We start from the raw sequence: 21,235 nt of genomic DNA, 5'->3' as shown, positions 1-21,235 counted from the left end.
CTTCCCCCTCCTTGCTGCTTTCCACACCATAGCATAGGAAATGGTGCAGTTGCATAACAAAGTGAGTCAGCAGCTGTAAGCAGATATCCTTCAGCTGTTCAGATTGCATAGCTACAGTAAGAATGAAATGGTAGAAGTAATAAAAAAAAAATTTCCCCCAAGAGATAAGGGGACCTAAGGGCTACCAAATGAATTGGGAAATCACTGCTATGCAGAGATAATATTCTAAGATTATCATGGCACTGAAAGATGCCCCCAGAGAAAACTAGTCAAACTTTTATGAAAAATCATGTTACACTTCTCTATCACAATACACTTTAAGATTCACCTGCTTATGTTTTCCTACACTATTCTGCACTAACGTGATCTTGGTTAACCACCTGCACTGGTATATAGCCCTTCCACTTGTAGTCATTGGCAATGGCAGTGCAGAACACTCTTCCAGAAATTTTCGCACTTCGGTCATAATGCAACTTAGGAAAACAAGCAAGCATAATTATTTGTATTTTGCAGGTATGAATCTGGTCAAGAGAGAGGTCAGATGTTTCACTGACAGGCAGACATAGTCTTGTATTTAATGAAAATCAGACCAACATACTGCTAAAATTAACTTCTCTGTTGCTGAAACAAATAGTACCTCCTCTGATTTGCCTAACCAAAAGATCAACTATTGTTGCATTTTACTTCATTGAAATTATCATCTTTAACTCTTGTAAAGCAAAAGCCATCAGCTGAAATAACTTTGCTTATCAGTAGGTTCTGGCTACAGTGAAAAGCATAGAGTGGGATCCCTTGTCCGTATCTGTTGAGTGGATTTTATAGTCTAACGTTGATCTGAACTATCATGGACTGTATAAGGCAGTGTCTTAAATTGGTTTGTGACTAGGAAAATCTTGTTAACAAGAGACACAGAGAAGCTCTAGACTAGACTGCCTGCAGAAGCAGGCAAGGCTTCTAAAAAAACTTGCAGAAATATCTGTAATGAATAACTTCATTATAATTTAATTCAACCACCGAGAGAGAAGGATGGGACAAATGCCCTCACGAGACCTATCCTAACCCAATGATGTCAGAGAGGCATTCAGGTGTATTTATGTACACAACTTAATTTCCTGTTATGCTTGGTCACTTCTACAGGCACAGCCAAAATGTAGCTGGCATTACAGAAATTTATGGACTTTAAAATATACAGCCACGCTAATTCAATGAAATCCTGACCTGACTTCCACTTGAGACTTCAGTAAGCACTGGACTATGTCACAATTCCAAACACTCCCAGCAGTTATTTGAAGATGAATGGGCCATCCTTCCCCTCTTCTGTGGAATAATTATAGGTAGACTGTTTTAATGAAAAGTATACCACAACTTGGAAAAACTCAATTCTCTGACTAAAGGGCACACACAGCACATTGTTTACATGGAGCCTTCATTTTTCTTACAAATTCTGTCTGCATGGTCCATATTATAGATTCAATATAAAGTATAGTTACCAGTGATGATGTATAAAATTTAATTTTAGAAAATGTATTGGATTACATAATATTTATCACTATAGAACTAATATCAGTTTTTATTTTGACCTCCAAATAAACCAGCCAAACTACAATAACTCTTGTTTCTTGATTCAATTTCATTATGACAATGTAACTACATCTCCTCTGCAAATCTTCATCAAGCCAATCACCACACGCATTTCTTAATGGATATCCAACTTCATAGCTGTCAATAACATCTGGCTAATTTCTGTTCACAAATGCTCCCGATTTTGCCATTTTGAAAATAAACATATGTCAAGTCTAATTCTGTAACTCAAAAGTAATTTAAACCGAACTCAAACTTCAATTGCTGTTTTCCATTATGGAGGAATATCATAAAGAAAAACAGCATCATTCAAGAAAACAATGTTCAATTTATCAGATTTCTACACTGCAATGAGATATGAACAGTAAGTAGAAAATATTGCACTGCTAACCATCATCTGCCTGTAAAGTCATTGTTCTAAAGACAACATAGGATAGAAAAGATATTAAAGGAAATTAACCAAAATCACTTGTAGTATACCATACGCAAAATAACTGCTGTAGCTTAAGAAGTGCTGGACTGCAGTTTATGTAGATGTGGCCAAGAGGGTTTACAAGTACCTGCCGCCAGCAGTAGAATATGCTACTTCGGAGCTTTGTACAAGTTGCAAGGCTCATTTAGGACCCTCAGTTAACCAGGCAGCCAGACTGAACCAAATCTAGTATATACCACTATTACTATCCAAACTAATGATTTTCAATCTAACACAGGCTTACGTATACTACTTTTGACTGAATCAGAGAGATAGAGTGTTAGGTGCAGATGTCATAAAAATAACTATTTTTATTTCTTGAAGATAAAGTTCTTCTTTGCCTCATGTATTTTTCTCATGGCTCCCTACAGCTTCCTGTGGAGGGGAAGTGGGGAGGTAGGTGCTGGGCTCTCCTCCCTGGGATCCAGTGACAGGATACATGGGAATGGTTCAAAGCTGTGCCAGGGGAGCTTTAGACTGGACATTAGGAAGCATTTCCTTACCAAGAGGGTGGCCAAACATTTGAACAGGCTTCCTAGAGAGGTGGTCGATGCCCAAAGCCTGTCAGTGTTTCAGAGGCATCTGGAAAATGCCCTTAATAATATGCTTTAACTTGGTCAGCTCCGAATTGGTTGGGCAGTTGGACTAGACGATCATTGTAGGTCCCTTCCAACTGAACTAGTCTTTCAAAAGGGCATCCACGTCAATAAGCTGAAGGAGAGGAGAAAAAGAACTAGAAAGGAAATGCTAGGAAAGGATACAAGAAGTCCTGCAGCTGTAGCACAAGCTCAGAAACATCAGTTTATGCATTCTTGCACAAGGCACACTTGTCCCACAACCTGCCTAGTCTGTACCTGTATTTTCTTTCCATTCTCTTCTGTAGTATCTTTCCTTTGACGCAAAACACATTTCACAGACAGCATCAAGGCAAGATTCAGCTGATCTCTCTTACATCTTCTTGTCAAAACAAGAACCAAATTTCAAAAGTGTAAAGGAAATCTAGATAACTCATAGCTATAGCCGTCAAAAGGTAGGTAAGATGAATCCTACCACCAAAGCACCAACCATTAAAAGACCAAGAACAGACACTGATAGATCTGTGTATTAATGCAGACATAAGCAATTTCTGCTTCCCTGAAAAAATATAATTTGCAGATTTTATTTATACCTTCTATATAACCTCCATTTAAATAACCAAGAAAAAATGCTTTTGGAACTCTTAATACATACAGAATCACTTAACAGTCTTGCATACAGGCAGAGCTGTACTGAATTTGCCATATATGTCAATTAGTCAAAGTATTTTTTTCTTCCATATCCAATTTCTGAAAAGAAGAAATAAGGGAACAATTTCCCTGAGGTCAGTGAATTCTCTGTACTGTAGGAGAGGATGTTGTATTCAAATTATGTCTTGTACATGAATTTAAATAGGAACAGACAAATAGATGCTAGCAAGTCACAGGAAGATATTGTTATAGTTAAAACTTAAAATTAGTTTTAACAATCATACTTAATTTAAGGTATCTATAGATCAGCTTTAATTTCTAGAAACTGTATGAATTCATACAAGAGACCATTTTCTTACGTAGTTCCCAGTTACACATGTATGTTTTAAGACAGTTTGGTCCATGTTTCCAAAGGATTTGGTGTATTTGCATAGACAGATTTGTACTGAAGATGTCCAACTTCATCACACATTTGCTATCTTCACCAGAATAATCTGTGAGATTTACTGGAACAATTAGCCAAAATCTGAAAAGCTGCTCACATAAATAAAGAGCAATTGTATTGCCACACTACACAAGAAGTCTGAGATCATTCTAGAATTGGGGCGGGGGGAAGAATGCAGCATAACCAGCAGTTTATACGTTTTTCCTTGTTTCATGAGAAATAGCAAGAGAACAACAAAACATAGCCTTAAGATAAATGACAGTATGTTACTCCAAATAATACCCAACAGCAAACAGTATCTAGTCTATAATAATCGTATGATGGATTAATAATGGATTAAGAACAGTGACTTTATAATAAAATCTGAATCCAGATGGAGCACTGACCGCCTAAGCGATAGGGCAATATTAAGAAGTCATGCATAATTCAAACATATGGTATACATCTTACTGGGCAAGCTGAAGCCATTTTATACTATGAACATGCAACAGACCAGAGTTTATAGAAATAAAAAGACCTAGATACAATACGTATTTTAATTATCTCTACTCTGATAAGCCGACATAGAAGTAATCCTCTCTAAGCTTTTCAAAGCTAGCTTCCCATACCTTAGCAATCAAATATTATTGAGTTTATAATTAAGTTTAATTAGGTCAAAGAATGTTTCAGTTATATTGACTCTCAAATACATAACAAATATTCACTCAGCACTAAAAGCAATCAAAATTAATGAATTTTGATGTAGTGTATGCAAATGTAGCTTAAGTCAGTGTAACTTTTTGTTTGTATTTTATATTGGGGCATATTTTATTAACTTGCAAGTAGACAGATGAGCAGTAAGACTTCTCCAGTCCAGAATGCACTAATAAATGACAATTTGGAAGAGAGATTTATTTTCAGTAATAACAATTGTTCTATGTAACCAAAATAAATATCTCTTCTGAGACTTTGCATATGGAATTTTATCTTCTTAATGCAAGTGTTTTATCTGTCTAGTTCATTGTGTATTTGTTGTATGTTCCTTCTCAATATAACAAGAAAACAAAAGCAACTTCTATGAGCTTACAACAGTTTTGCATACAACTGATTGCAGAGAAGAACTGCACACCATCTCCCTGTTTTTTCAAAGAATTTTGCTTAAATAAGTATAATTTTATTCTGAAAAGTGCAAGTTTTGTACTAGGTTTTACAAGCCTTTTGCTCTGGATAACTCTCAGAGTTCCTTATGATTTTACAGAGTTGAGAGTCGTCAGGCACATGGTATCATCTATTACCATTACAAGATTCCAACTACTTTGCAGTTACCTCTTTTGCAGTAGCCCATAAAAATACATTGCTTTTAACTACCTTGCTGAGTGCTCTATGTAAAAAATCTCCAGGTAACAGTGTCCATCACCACTTTGCTTAGTATGATATACTAACTATATGTAACAGTTCAAAATTCCCAGAGAGCACTTGGCCTACAGAAACTGAATGGATAACCTGCTTCCAAGAAAGGTGCAGAGCACAGGGAAAGAACAGGCTACCTGACCCTGACCGAGGAGCACAAGCCCTTGCACTCCTCCAGGCTCAGAGGAAGGTTGCACAGACTGAAGACCCACGTTTCAAACTTCGGGTATCAGAAAAGAACAAAAGTGGCAGCAGCAACAAGGAGTGAAAGCATAGGCAGAAAAAAATCTGGAAGCAGCTCAGAATTTAAGTAAGAAGAGACACAGTGTCTGCACAAGGAGGAACAGAGAGAATTGTAGAGCTCTAGGGGAGGTGTTTTAAACACAAAAAAGTACTTAGCCCTCTATGATCTTTGAAGCTGTCTCAGTTTCTGTCCCAACTCTCCAAGCTATTAAAAGACATCTATAAAATCTAAAGTTTGTGTAAGCCACGTTAATTACATAATGTCTGTATATCAGTATGCACATGCAAACCACTCTAGAACGTATCACCATTTTAAGAGCACAAGCATGAAACACACCACAGGCTGAGTTAACTGTATAGACTGAATATAAAGTAAGCCTTCTGCTGGAGGCCAACATGAACAAAAGCATGTTGGATAATACATATATTTTCCTTTAAATACAGACTGCAGACCGCAGTAGTCTTGTACATTCATGTGCCCAACAGCCTTCACAGCCTGCTGGCCACATCTGTCACAAGTTATCACAAACTATTTGACACTGAGGGGATTTACAAATCTACTTCTTCAAGCTGGCAATAAAATGAGCCAAGACCAACCAGTCAGTTTAATAAGCTAGTTTATCAACTCCTGAAGCATAAATACCAGTCCAGATCACTAAACAAATACAAAGATCATTTAACATGCTTAGGTTACCAGTCCTTGTCCTGAGTCAGCAAAGCTCCAACCAGCACTTCCTGTGAAAGGAAATTCTATCTTTATGACTGACTCCCCTGGAAAAGGCAGGTGTGTCTGGCAATGGTCAGTCATTATAAAAAAGATATTCTATTTTTATAAAACGATTGTAGACAGATGATGATGTAAACTGGCAGGAGACCCATATCTATGTTGCTTTCCAAGGTATGAAGCAACTCCAGGCTTTAACTTGTTAATCGCCTCTTTCTTTGCTATCCCTCACTCTCTCCTGGACAAAGGTGGTGAACAGAGACATTTACACAAATTGGAAACTTTAAACAGAGAAAAAGATGGCCAGATCTTTCCATTGACAAGTACAAAGACGAGGCATATCCCTGAGGTGATGCCTGTGAAGCCAGAGCAGCAGTGCCTGCAGCATTTGACTGACAACACTGCCTTACATCAGCAGCTAAGTGAGTTGGAAAAACCAAACACCAGTCATTCACCTAATTATGTAAACCAGGAAGTATACTGCACAGGAAAGTCTAATATGCTTAGTTGTTAAATACATATGCTATTTAATAAAAAATTACCAATTTTATTACAGAGCCAGAGAGATTTATTATCTGTAAAAATTTAATAATGTATAGTTATCCCAGTTAGAATCTAAATTCATGATAGGGAACACATGTATTCAGATTTTTGTATTCTCAGCCACTGCCCTGGAAAATAAATGCCTTCACTGAGGATACACAAATAAGCAATTTAGCACATCTTTTTCAAAGACACGAGAGAGTTGCTAGAAAAAGGAACCTGAACATTTTTACTTATTTATGTAATGCTACAACCCAAAGGTTCCAACTAAGTGTAGTGTACTCACTGTGTCATTTCAAAACTGTCATTGGAAGAAAAAAGGTAGTATATTGGACTAATTAAAGTCATCTCAGAATGGCTATGACTCAGGCTGAGGATGGATCTCTGAGGCCAAGACCGTGTCTCCAGCAATAGTAAAAAAACAGCTGTCCAGCTTTTCTGTGTGAAAGCAGAGTAAACACCTAGTGATACACACCTAAGTTCACTCTCCCAGACTCCAGAAGTGTGCAAGTTCAAGGATTTCTTCAGATGGATGGTTTCGCTTGGTCTAATAGCTCTTGATGGACTTTTCTTCCATGAATTTGTCCAAGCTGCTTTTTGAACTTCTGCAAACTTCTGGCATCCATAACACCCTGTGTCAGAATTCTGCCACTGCAGGCTAGGTGAGGAAGTATCCCAAGACCACAAAAGACACATCTCCCCCCAATATAAAGAGCATCTTCTGTGTGTCTCACTTTTCTTGTGCTTTTTAAGCATACACACAGAACAAAACACTTCTACAGCTAATAAGTATTCAGCCATGACTACTGGATTCCAACTGTCTCTTTCAGGCTGCAGCACTTCACAGTACAGCTGGAAGACTCTTGTATTTTCTAATGACGTGAGACATCTAGAACATAAGGAGCAGGTATTCAATCTAGATGTATAATCAGCCCTGCCTTTATCATTATCCACCACCAAAATATAATGTGGAAGGAAAAATAAGTGTTTATTGGTCATATCCAGAAAGCTCACAGAGGTGATAGTCCTCTTCTAAAACACCAGAATGATTGTAATCTAATTGGCAGGAATTAGAAAACGCGTAATTCTTCCTGCCCAACTTGTTTTAATATCAACAGCACCAAGTTTTGATAGGCACACTTGAACCATTACCTAAAGCTAAAAAATCTGCGGCTGTTGGTCTGAGGTCACATGCCAGGCTGATTTTCCAAACCAAAGGCACTTTCCCTCTCAGAGGAAGGCACCCTGACACTTTGAGTCTTCTGCCACAGCCAGAGGCAAACTAGCCTTAAGACCAATTATTATCAGCAATGAGAGCAGAGTATCACATGCTGAATAGGAAACTGTAGTATTATAACGTAGAACAGTTCAGGGCAAAGTAAGTTGCAAAGACACAAGACACAGTATATTCTGTCTGGCCATACAGCATAAGATAATCGGTACTTTCCGGTAACAGACAAAAGCGTAAACGTGCTTGTGGCTACCTCAAGCAAAAAATAAATCAACTAGTATTTATATAAATTGTCCATTTAAATAAACTGACCATTCTTCAACATACACTGCACACCACTACCTGTTATATCATCACGCGATATTCTCCACCCTGCTGACCTCAGTAACACTGAAGCACTGGAAGGAAAGATTCACATTTCTTCCTCTATACCTTTCTCACCCTTCCCTCCCTACAATTTTCTAAGAATACAAACTTCAGTATGCATTTAAATGTAAGTAGTGAAGTTATTCCTCGAAGACAGTGGGAATAGTTTTCTTAACAGTGCTTCAAACATTTTATTGACAAGATACCTCTAAAGTAGGTATTTACAAATATTTTCATGGAAATCAAAATTCAGTTAACTTTAATAGTCATTATTTCATAGATCAACATAGAAACATTTAGTTAATTGCTTTATCTTTTCTCTGGTTCATGTTTATATTCACTTGTCTTGCCAATAATAAGAGTTATGCAGAAAAGTAGTATCAAGGAAATAACATTTTATAAATTTTAAATAGCATGTAACAGCAGGAAATGAAGGACATTATATTGCTTATCAGTAAACCAAAACCTCACTTTGCTCTATGCTTTCTGTCGTATTGCTGTGGGCAAAATTCAGAGGCAAGATCACTTTAGATCACCCTTCTCTAATAATTCACCTATTATCAGAAACCGCACCTTTTAAGCGGTATTTAAATCTTAGGCTATTAGCCAAAATACAAGTCATATTAATCCAAGTATTTCTACAACAGCGTAACAGCTTCCACACAAGAGAATTTTACATAACTGAATTATACAAGAATAAAATATATCACATACTCTTTACAGAAACATAAAAATAGTTAAAATCAGCATTTTCCATCCCGGATCAGAGTCAAGAGCTATCAATTTGTCCAGAGTAAATAGTCAACAATTTTGAATCTTCCCTGAAGAATAACAATTCCTTTAAAATTCCTTTAAAGGAATAACAATTCCTTTGAAGTTGGGCCCAATGTAAGGTCTAATGTGATTAATTAACATTGAACTATTAGCTAACAGACAGGGTCAGGCTACTGTGAGTTTAGGATCTCTCAAATGGTGCTGGACTCTACCCAGCTGACTTGAAGTGCCTACAAGAGCTTGCATCCAGGCAAACGAACCCCCAAATTAATTGCTTCTTCAAAGAACAGGTATACTTCAAAAACAAAAATAAAATTTGATCATTAAAGAAGCCTCAGCACTAGGTTTGACACCTGCTAATAACTAAACACCTGTTAAAACAAGCAGCTTTTATTCTCTTATTTAACTTACTTTTTCTGTCTGTACTACATGAGAGGTCTACAGAAAGGAAAAACTGGTTCAACAGCTGACTGTGAACAAAACACTGAAAACAATGATACAAACAGTGAACATAAGGAATGGTAAATTTACCTACGTCTACTTTATTTCTGTGGATTTGAGATGATAAATGCAAGTGTACACTTATGTCACAACTTCACATAAAAAACACGCGTTTCATTTTACTCTGTAGTTACACTTATTAATACTTTGATTCAACATCCACCAAAATCAATAGAAAGAGTTTGGTCCTTATAGCTTATTTTCAGAGTAAGCTGACATCAATCACTGTAGTAATTATTTTTTTTTTTTAAATTCTAAAACAAGTCAATATTTCACCTTTACTTACAGAAACAAAAAATTAATGAGTCAGAAACTGACTATTTGTAAGGAAAAGTCTACATGTATTCTGATGGCTTTGTATCTGAAACGTGTAACAGAATAGCATAGCTGTATGTGATGTGCGCATCACTTCACTGGTGACATATGTAGGTCTCGCAATTGTATTAATATCACATTATACAGCTTCACAACACCAGCATTAACCACCACTGGCATAACTGAAATAAAACCTCTCATACAGCTGTGCAAGAGGATAAAAGGTCTGTTTTTAAGTCCTGCATTCACAATGCCCTTTTATCCTGATAATTACTAATAAAAGATTCACTGCTTTACAATAAACTGCCATTCTGGCTCTTTATTTTTATCTTTAAAAGTTTTACTATAGAAAAATGAAAAGCAGTAATAGATCAAATTTAAATTTGTAGTATTAAGCAGAACAAGTTATTCATGCTATGTATGAAAATAATACAGCTGAAAAGATGAACAGGTTTGTTTCAGAGCACCCATCATAGCCATATTTTCATTTGGGGAGTGGAGAGAAAAGGCAAAAAGGAAAATGAAATTACTCACACTTGTATCCAAGCTGCAGATACTGATTGTATCTTCATCTTGAGTACTCTGTTTTCGCTTCTTCTATAAGACAAAATGAAAAGAAAAGCTCAGTTTTGATGAATAGTACTAGCTTGAACTTGAAACAGGTATACATAATGAAGTCATACACATACATATACACATATAGTTAATTATTTTCTCTTATCATCATAAGCACCACACATGAATATAAACTCTATTTTCACAAGCTGAACAGCTACTTATCAGCACACTAGTAAATTAAATGCTATTCTTTTTTCTGCTCATAGTGAGCTAGCTTCACTTCAATTAAGAAACTTTATTTTAACTAAAAGCATAAGTAACTATTGTATATTGTAAATGGTACTTTGGCACTTGATATGAACATTTATAACTAATGAGATTGTCAGGAGAAAAAACTTGTAATTTGTGTTGAAAGCCTATACTTAGATTTTTTCAAAACATACATTCAGCAATCAAGTACTATTCCTAGACAGTCAATATTACCTAGTGAGGATAATAGGTGAAATGTACTGCAAGGATTAAATTAACATGTGTCTGGATTTCAATATCCATGACAGTGATTGCACTCTGCTCTAGATTCAGGTTTTGTTTTGGAAAATGGCAAGCCCTCCCTGATGTCATTTCACAGGTTCATCACAAGATTAATCTTCATGCCCTTCAAATAAGAAGTATGAAATTTCATTTAACAGAGCTCTGCATTTTCTACCAGGCCTGGAAGATTTAGGAAACAAGAGAAGTCACAGAATACACGATCCTTATTTATCCAGCTGTGTTGTCTTCCACTGGCAACTAGAGATAAGCATTCACAGATAATAATAGCTAGGATTTAGTTTCCAGTCTACAGAAGTCAAAGATGAGCAATTTAAAGAACAACAATGAATCCCACACAGATGCATATGGAGCTCCTAACTTACGAGATGACCAAAATTCAGCTAAATGGCAGGAACTGCACATTGTGCAGGTATTTTTAAATTAATAATTAAAAATACAGCTATGTATAAACTGTATCCCCCTGCCCTCGTACCCATGCCACTGGCTCTTCTGAAGCCTGGAGGTTTTATTCCATCAAGCCTGTAAAATAACCATTGCATCTGCTAGGTCAAGCATATGGTTTCTGAGGACTTTCTTTGATGAACAAAGATAAAGAATATTTATCATGAAGTCCAAAAGTTCTTATTTCATTCTGTTTTAAAATGAAACTGTAGGTGTTGAAACTTTTTATATTTCCTCACTAGTTTTCAGCAGAAATTTGACTTGTGTAATCATAATTAAATAGAATTTTGCTATTTTTTAGGAAGTAACTTGTCTCACTTTTTTCTCTCAATAATAATTTTAATGTCAAGGACAGCTGTGTTTTAATACTATTATTATTCAGAAATAGAAACTGGATCATGAGTTCTCTAACCACATTACAGTGAAAAGTGTTTTATGAAAAGTAATTCTTCACCCTCAGACTATGCACAATCAAATCCTTTCTACCATTATAGTACAGAATTTTAGCCACAAGTTAAAGGACAGAATAGAACACAGAATTTTCTGGACCAGATCACACTGAGCAACAGGCAGACATATCTGAAATAGTACTGAGTATATTTGTTTATCCTGTAGTGGTGCTTCATAAGGTTGAGATTTTTTTCCACAGGATAAACTAATGTGAATTATTATTCTAGGGTTAGTCAACGTGAATTCATGACGAAAAACACAAAACAGGGATGAGATCTGTAAAGCCTGTACTTTGCCCAGAGGGCAACCTTAAGATCCTTGTGAACACGTTGCAGACTATTCTTCAAACCAAATTAAACTTCTGTAGATATAAATCCATGTATAACCTTTAGTTTTCTCAAAAAAATTATATATTGATTCTACTTAAGTTGACACTGAGTCTTTACTTTGCAAACAAGAAATCACAAAACTAAAAGGCACCATCCCTCCCACACAGTGGACACAGGTTAAATCAAAATGAAGTGTGTTCAGATTTGGAATACAGATTTCTACAAAAGAAGGGTAAATCAAAATGGTGTGTGGATCCAGGATAGCTGAATCTATATTAACTGATGATGGCGTACAGATGGACAGGATGCAACTGCATTCACAGCTTGGGTTGGCGTTGGTCTGACACCTTTAGTTATGGAAGTATAAAAATGGTATAAACCTAAGCCTCAGTCAGCAAAATACTGAAATAAAAGTGAATTCCTAATGAATCAATATAGTAATACAACAACAGGTATTACTCCATCACTTAAAAAAAAAAGAGGTAAGTTAGGTGCTTGATTAGAGTATGTGTTCCCTATACTCTATAGACAGGTCAAATTTAAAAAAAAAAATCTATAATAAATACTATGCATTTTGGAGCCATAACAAATGTTTCCATAATAGAATAGATGCAACTTAATTGCTAATGGAGCGTGACAAATGACCACACGCACAAGAAGTAGGTAGCTCCTTTGTTAAATAACTGATTAAAAGACTTACTGGGGGTCACATGGCTACAGATTAACACAGAATGTGGCACTTCCAGCACAGGCCAACTCTAATGAAAGTGGATTGAGACTCTAAATTACATAATATGAAGTACAAGCACACTAGCAAGGCTACAGGATTAAAGTGAACTTGAATGAGACAGGACATCCCTTTACTGTAGAAGGAAAGTTATACAACAACTATGTGTGGGCTCTGACCACCACATTCAAAGGGCATATGTGGGTCCAAAACACAGAGGTATCATGGACAAAGCAGTGTCCATGAGGACAAGTGTCCAAGGCAAGGCTATTCAGGTAAAGCACGGCACAAAGTGTAGTTAGCAGTAAATATTAACAAGCTCATATCTTATCTAGAGACAACCTCTTTGGTTATATAACTAAGTCTCAATACACTCAGGAGGAACAAATAGGTATCAACTGTAACGCACACGCCAAAAGGGATGAAAAGACAGGTACATTCTAAGAAAAGCAATTACATATTGAATGAGTCTGGGACAGCTCCACAAAGTAGGTTGAGCTTGCTCTACCTTATACTTCACTGTGCTAATCAAAGGATCACTCCTCACTATTTTAGCTCTTCTACTTACTGAAAAGCCACACACACAAAAAAATAATCTAACAACGTATATATCATACTATTCTTGTCATCTGGAAGTTTGCAAGTATTATGCTACTTATGTTCTTTGTACGTTTGTCCCAGCATCTATGCAAGACAAGTCATTTCATACAGAAATTGTTAAATATCATCAACCACTACAGTTAAGATTAATGTTTTAATTTTCTAAGAGTTTCAAGGTCTATTATCAACAGGGGAGGGGAAAACACCATGGGGAAAAAAAAATCCAATAATTGAACTACCAGATAAATTTCTTTGCCCATAATAAGTGGATTAGAAGCAAAGATTGCAGTGGATATTGTGCAGGGAGCATAAGGTGCTCATTAAATTAATCCCCGCCCTTTGTGAGTGTCTTTTACCCAAAGGAGTTACCAGTCCTGTCTCGGTTGCCACAGCACAACACAGCTGACCTCTGAATCTCTCATGTTCCAGAAAATTACTCCTCAAATGTTGCTGTCCATTTTATGTTTTAAATCACACAGCACATCACAACACAAACTTCACTCCATTTTGATCTCAACAAATTCCTTTCACAAAAGATCCTAGAAACACGGTGTAATAGCTTTGGGATAAATCCAGAGGAAGAGTTATGTGATACATCATTGTACATATCACACACACTCAGAGTGGAACAAGCTTCACTGCAATGACAAGGATCTTTGATAAAATTAGTTTATAGCTCAAATACTAAAATCAGTTAAGTGACATATTAATGAAAAAGTTGAACTTCCTGAGAAAATTAAGTAAGCAGTGCTCTTGAGAGGTTCGAATATCTATTGCACATATTGTTTGAAGGACAAATAAACATATGAAACAATTCCTAACTGCATCATATTGTATTACGATAGATTTTTCATACCAGCTTATATTGTCACACAAGACTCTGTTAAGCCAAAAGCCACAATTTGTGAATCTTTATTCAGTGTGACACCTGCACTGGCCCAGGCATAGCACTAGGGGAAAAAGACTGATTTCTTAATTCAATTTTATTACCTTGCACATGAAATACCCCTAGTTCTTGTTAATGTTTCTTAGAATTGTCTATGGCTGTAACAATCACCAGTTTTAATACAAATTAACAGCTTTTTTTAGGACTATGTGGCTAGAAGAAGCATGTGCGATAGGGAGCAGCAAAGCCCACTCTGTGTGTGCTATATTAAGACGACATGTACTAACAATAAGCCCATGAGTTTACCCATGTAGACATCTTACAGAAAATTGCAGAAGATTTAACCACAAACGTGTCAAGCAATAGAAAAACTGAGGCCCTTATGGATACCTGAGCACGCCTGAATTATATACACAAGTTATGATCCTGACATGCGTAACATATCACATTCTAATATACTGGATATGCATGTTGTTTTAACAGAACCATGTCCAGATAGAGATCGTATCAGGTTTTAATTAAAATCCAGTAAGAAGCCCCAACATATTATGAATACTATGAAACAGGGGTAAAGTTGCAAGACACATGACCATTAGCACACCCCATCTTTGTACTTAGGAAGCATATTAAAGATATTAATGTGAATATTCCTGAAATTTTAAAAACTGAACTATTCAATTATAACCCATCTCTATTTTAATTCAGATTAGTAATATGAAAAAAATCAAATTAAAAGGTAGCATGCTATCCTTATACTAGACATGATCACTCTTTATCTCTAGTGTATATTAATTACATAAGTAATGCCATACTGCAGCACTGTATTAAATACATTAAATACAAAATACTGTGATCACTCTGTATCATGCTATGAGCAATGGACAAACGTCACCTGCTATCTCACTGCAGAGTAAATCTTTGTTTCATGTATATACAAATTCTAATAAACTATTGAAAACAGAAAATTGTTATGAAGCTGTTTACCTTGCTGGGGGGAAAAAAGGATAGCTTGCAACACTTTGGTAACTCCCCTTTTCTGCACAATATTTGCAGACCTTAAGAAAAGGTCTGCATGAAAAAAGCATACCACTAACACAGTATCTATTCTGAATAGGGACGTGCCTGTGTTTTCTGACTGATGACACAGATGCATTACACACGTTTGAATGTGTACCTCTAGACTGAAAGATGTTTTCTATCACATTTGATTATTTTGTCTTTTGAAATACATAAAAATCTAAGTCAGTGGACCATGATGACTGATTGTGTAACAAGCTTGAATCTTGATCCATGTTTGTGATACTGGTGCCTAAAAGGCTATGATTACATCCATAGTTAGAGAGACAGAACACTTCCTGGTCTTAACATAGCAGGAAAGAGTTGCTCTCAGTAATTATCTCACAGGAGATGAGAAAGTAAGAGATCCAATTATATATTAAAGCAGTGATTTAATTAAAGGAATTAGAGCAATAAGACATTGTTATAGGAAGGCTGGATTAACATTCTCTCTCCATCACAGGATTTTAGTTATCAATACCAGAGATTTATATTTTACCACCTGGGACATGAAATGCAAAGATGCGCAAAAATAGCTTGATTAAAAAAAAAAAAACAACAAACATCCTGTGACGGGGAAGGAAATGCTTTTCAGAAGAATTGCTTACTTTTGCTAATCCATCTAGCCATTCTAATTGCTTAGAAATGTGTCTGCACACAGAATGGCATCAAAATAAATAGTTCAAGACAATGTATTTGCATAGGCACATAATACCCTTAAACCTTTTCAGTCATAGACAGGTTAATTTCAAAATAAAACACAAAACAACTTTAAGCCCTTTTTTCACACAGAAATCCATTTAACAAATGAGGATCCATTCATTCTACCAAAACAACTTTCTCCACTCCCTCAAAAAGTCCAAACTAAAGAAAAAACAAAACCCATTTAATCATTCTGTATTTCAAATTGTTTTCATATGAAAATATCTAAAAAGTCCTTCCAGAACATGCATCTAGGCGTGATTCAACACTGCTAATTAGAAGAAAGCAACTTCATGAAAAACGCAGTTCTAATACATGATTTAAATTTAAATAGGTAGAGGTGCGTGTGTGTGTATATATACACGCACAGATTTATATATAAAAATATAATATATACGTGCATACACAAATACATGTATGTATCAGATACTTTAATTATTCTTTTTAAGACAAGGCAAACATAGCACAACATGTTCTACTACAGGTCCTTTGAATGTCCTGTTAAGATTTTGGGGAAGTACAAGATGAACTTAAAAAACATTTGGGTAAATATTGTTAAAACTAAGTTAAAGAAGCAGTCATAATTCAAAGTTTATTTAAAAGGATTTGTAGGTGGCAAAATGCAAGTTAACATACTTTTTGCAAAATTCGATAATGAGAGCAATTATGGACTCCCAATTGTCATAATAGAGCATCACCACACACTGCGCTTTCAAAGGAAAACATCTAAAAAGGCATGAATGTAAACATATTTTATATTTCTATTTTATATGCAAATGATTCCTAATAAACTGGCTACTTTTATGAAAGACAACTGAGTCATGAATAACAACCCAATGAATGCATTAATTCATTAATGTATAAACACAGCAATTTTGCTAAGTCTGTCCTATGTAATACAAGTTTAATCAAATAACAACCCCCTCCTAAAATTAACAAAAACAAAATTTGCAATACTACAGAAAAGGGAAAACTATTTAGCCAACACATTTTTTTATCATTTTTACTGGTTAGGAAAAGTCAGGAAGGGATTCACTGTTCTGGGTTTTGATCCACTCCAGTTTATGGTACACTAATATCAAGGACAATCCAAAGGACAGTGTCTCTCTCAGACAGAGGTAAAAACCAAAACCAATCAAAGAACAACAATTTTAAGAGAACAGGTATAGTCAAAAATAAAATCCAGAAGGGTTTAATGTGGAAGGAGGGGAGAAAACAGACCAAATACTTAACAAAAAGTCAAATGTCATAGGCCAGAAAAGGTTCAAGCCACACTCCAAAGGGCAGGCTACGTCTGCATGAAAAGCAGCTCTACTACAACATTTTTTTCCCCCTATTTTAAAAAGCAGCAGTATCTCCTTAGACAGCTGAGAGCTCTCTCAGTCTACAAGGAACCTTCACATCAAAAGCCTGATGATGGTCTTGTGCACTAGGAATCCAGTTGGTGTTTAAGCAGCTGGGAATAAGGCAGGAACATACCATCACTTTCTTTCTATAAAGACATCAAATCACAAGAATAATCCAGACTTTCATGCAAATTTCTACTCGCACTGTTTTTATACAACGTTCCTTCAAAAAAATCCAGTTAGCTTAGAAATTCTCTTGATATGTAAATAATTTTTATCAGCAAAATCCACATGTATATATTCAAATATGCTAACGATTCTAAGCACCCTTATAATTCTTAAATACCAAACATGTACAGAAGCTGGTTAAGTTCAAGAGAATATTCAGACACTACAATTCTCATCTTTTTTCCTTTGTAGTTTGTCAGTATTTCCACATCCATCCATAACACATTGATCCCCCTTTTAAAAAGCCCTGAAAAATACTACTTGCCAAGACCAAATTATTCCTTTAATGACTCCAAAACCTCCACCTCCTGTTGCTTCTGTGTTATAAGATTGTCCTGGTTTCAGCTGAGAGAGAGTTAACTTTCTTCATAGTAGCTAGTATGGGGCTATGTTTTGGATTTGTGCTGGAAACAGCTTTGATAATATAGAGATGTTTTTGTTAGATAGACATGTTTTTGTTGTTGTTGAGCAGTGCTTACACAGAGCCAAGGCCTTTTCTGCTTCTTGCACTGCCCCACCAGCGGGATGGCTGGGGGTGCACAAGAAGTTGTAAGGGGACACAGACGGGACAGCTGACCCAAACTGACCAAAGGGATATTCCACACCACGTGACATCATGGTCAGTTTATAAGGGGCTTGTGGAAGAGGAAGGATGGGGGCGGCGGCATTCAGAGTGATGGCATTTGTCTTCCCAAGTCACCGTTACACGTGATGGAGCCCTGCTTTCCTGGAGATGGCTGAACACCTGCCTGCCCGTGGGAAGTGGTGAATGAATTCCTTGTTTTGCTTTGGTTGTGCGTATGGCTCTTGCTTTACTTATTAAACTGATTTTATCGCAACCCATGAGTTTTCTCACTTTCACTCTTCCAATTCTTTCCCCCATCGCAATGGGAGGGGGGGGAGTAAGCGGCTGCATGGTGCTCAGCTGTCGGATGGGGTAAAACCATGACAAAGATCTGTTTCAAATTGTCACTGTTTCCATTTAAAATCACATTCAAATGATCTCAAAGGTGTCAAGCTCCCAGTTAGTTATATCACAAAGTATGGAGGATTCAGAGTCAGGACACAGAGTCCAGTAATGAGGCACGACTAGGACAAAACAGATGTTAAAAGGCGTGCAAGAAAAAGTGAGATAGGATGAAAGAAATAATGACAAACTGGACTGGGAGTGAAGTATTTCAATTCTCCAGACTAATTTAAAATGTTTCCACAAGTTTCACAGATGACACAGCCAGAAAAGAAAAAAGTTAAAATATTTCAGATTAGAAGGTAAGCACTTTGGTCTCCCTAATACAACAGGAGGAAGTTCTGACTAAACACTTTAACATTTTTCTTACCTGCTGTTATCACTCGGTTAACAAAATATGCCTTGGATCCAACTTAAATTGGGTATAAAATTACTAGGCAAAAGATTAACAACCTTCTATCTTTAGGTTAGTTGGATAATCACTAATTTAACATTTCCTGCCACAGGTGGTGGGATATAATATGAGCAAGCAGACTTCAGAAGTGAACTAGAAGAGGCAGTGGCAGTGTCACGTTACCCAGCTTCAAGCCAGAACACTAACAATACTGAAACAAGAATTAAGCCTCACATAGGATTACCCATTTTCTGTCTTATCACATTACTGTTACACTGACATTCAAGTGTCTAAGATTAAATAAAAGTACAGATGCCAAAACAAAAAAAAACCACACCAACAAAAAACCCCCAACCCAACCAAAACCCAAACCAAAACAACCCCAACTTGGGCCTGGCTGATACAATGCAGAGTTTTGGAAAGAAGTCCGTACAGAGGGAGACCATGTCGTATTAATCACATCAGCATCTCTGTCTACAATAACCAGCTAGAAACCTCTGAATTTCCTGTTGAATATGGTGTTCCTCCTAAGTTGGGTTCAGAGTTCAATTCCACAAACAAGTGATAATTCACCCCCTAGTTTAAGCTCATTCAGAGAGCGATGCATCTCCTGTCATCTGTTAAGGCGATCCCTTTCACTTTACTGTAGCCTACCACTCCCCTTCATGCCAGTACCAGTACTCCTCCCTGCTTATCCTTCACTTCCGTGGCTGTAGCACTGACCATTGCAAGAGCCTGAAGGCGTGGGAAGACAGCAGCAACTTACAGCAAGTTTTCCCAGAGCATAGTGCCTTTTTTTTAGCCGAATGATGCATCATACATGCTTTTGGGGACCATAACTTCAGAATACTGAGTTCTAATACAAAATTTTAATAAAGGAACATAACTTGTTACCCTGCATTCCAATATCACAGTTCTTTATATTGGCAAAAAGAACTTGCTCAGGCTCTAAGGAAAACCAAAAATTCCTTAGTTTCTGTGCATATTTCCGCTGCCCTCTACTGTTAGGAATACCAAAGATGTTACAGGTTTCTTTTTCTCAAGAGTGACACAAAAATCTAAACAAAAGCTTTTTTCCTTTTGAGGGAGAAGCAGTCAGAGATGACTCGATTGTGGTTTGCACCAAGTCTGGTACAAAGCTTTGCCGGTTCTACTTCCCACTCCGCACGTGTTCAGCCAGCCGGCTCTTTGTGTATGGGAGTTAATAACAGAACTTGCTTTTTCTTCATGTCCCAAGCAAAACAAACAAATGAAAAAACAGACTCTGCTCCAAGTCTGTTAGAACACAGCAGAAAACTCCCAAAATGGAGGTGAGGTCATCTACGGCACTTAAGACGCTGCCACTGAAACACGGGTATCTATTGCTTCAGAGGAGTCCCTCACATCTCTGCCAGGCAACAGGGCAGCTCCTTTTCACCTTTCCCTGAGCACAGAGAGCAAGCTTTATTTCTACAGTGCTTATTGTGATGGATTTGAGATTTTCCGGTCAATGTAATATAAAATGAACACTGAAGTGAACAATGAAATGAAAGTTATATTCAATGTGTTTAACATTAACAACAGGAAATGGGTGTGCATGTACGGGATGCTGTAAGGACAAGGATCAGCAGAGCTTTGTTTGAGGACTTGTATTTATTCTATCTTTATTTAACCTTCTTCCTTCCCCTTTTCAGAAGACGGGGGAGTATCAGTCACTGGAATCTAGCAGAGAGTTAAACATGGTAGAACTTTTTCACAGTTTACTATAAAGTCTGAATCAAATTCAGATAAATAAGTTACATACTTTTATTTCTTTCTCTGTAGGAGGGGGTTTTTACATGAATGAACAGTAATCTTTATTACATGAGCCTTTCTCAGTCAGAACTTGAAGACTGCTACATAAATTATGCTTTTAGTTAACACTTACAATCAATATCTAAGGATTCTCAAGTCACCTAGCATATAAATAAAAACTAAGATGCAATTTAAAAGTGTCCATACACTAGTTAGATTAATCTTCTCTTCTTTTTGCAAACACTTTTGAGTTGGGATCTGTCAGTCAGATACAGTTCTTTGTGGCCCAGTCAGCGTGCAAATAATCCCTGGATTCCTTTGCCTTTGGCAAGCTGACATGATGAAGTTGCAGTTCCTAGCCTTGTACATTTGTGTTGAGGGAGTTTATTATAGGTCTAGTTGTAAAAGCAAGAATA

At 36.6% G+C, this 21,235-nt stretch overlaps 1 protein-coding gene across 3 annotated transcripts in view; it reads right to left on the bottom strand.

Moving 5' to 3' along the window:
• ARHGEF3 (Rho guanine nucleotide exchange factor 3) overlaps window positions 1–21,235 on the bottom strand; it is a 134,801-nt gene that overhangs the window by 53,692 nt on the left and 59,874 nt on the right. For all 3 annotated transcript variants that reach the window (XM_054838447.1, XM_054838448.1, XM_054838450.1), the window contains one exon: window positions 10,345–10,407. In XM_054838447.1, coding sequence (XP_054694422.1) covers window positions 10,345–10,407 — 63 coding nt within the window. The remainder of the gene's footprint in view (window positions 1–10,344; window positions 10,408–21,235) is intronic.

Source organism: Grus americana, chromosome 11 (assembly GCF_028858705.1).
Source record: "Grus americana isolate bGruAme1 chromosome 11, bGruAme1.mat, whole genome shotgun sequence".
Taxonomy (NCBI): Eukaryota; Metazoa; Chordata; class Aves; order Gruiformes; family Gruidae; genus Grus; species Grus americana.
This window is presented reverse-complemented; position numbering and strand designations above follow the sequence as displayed.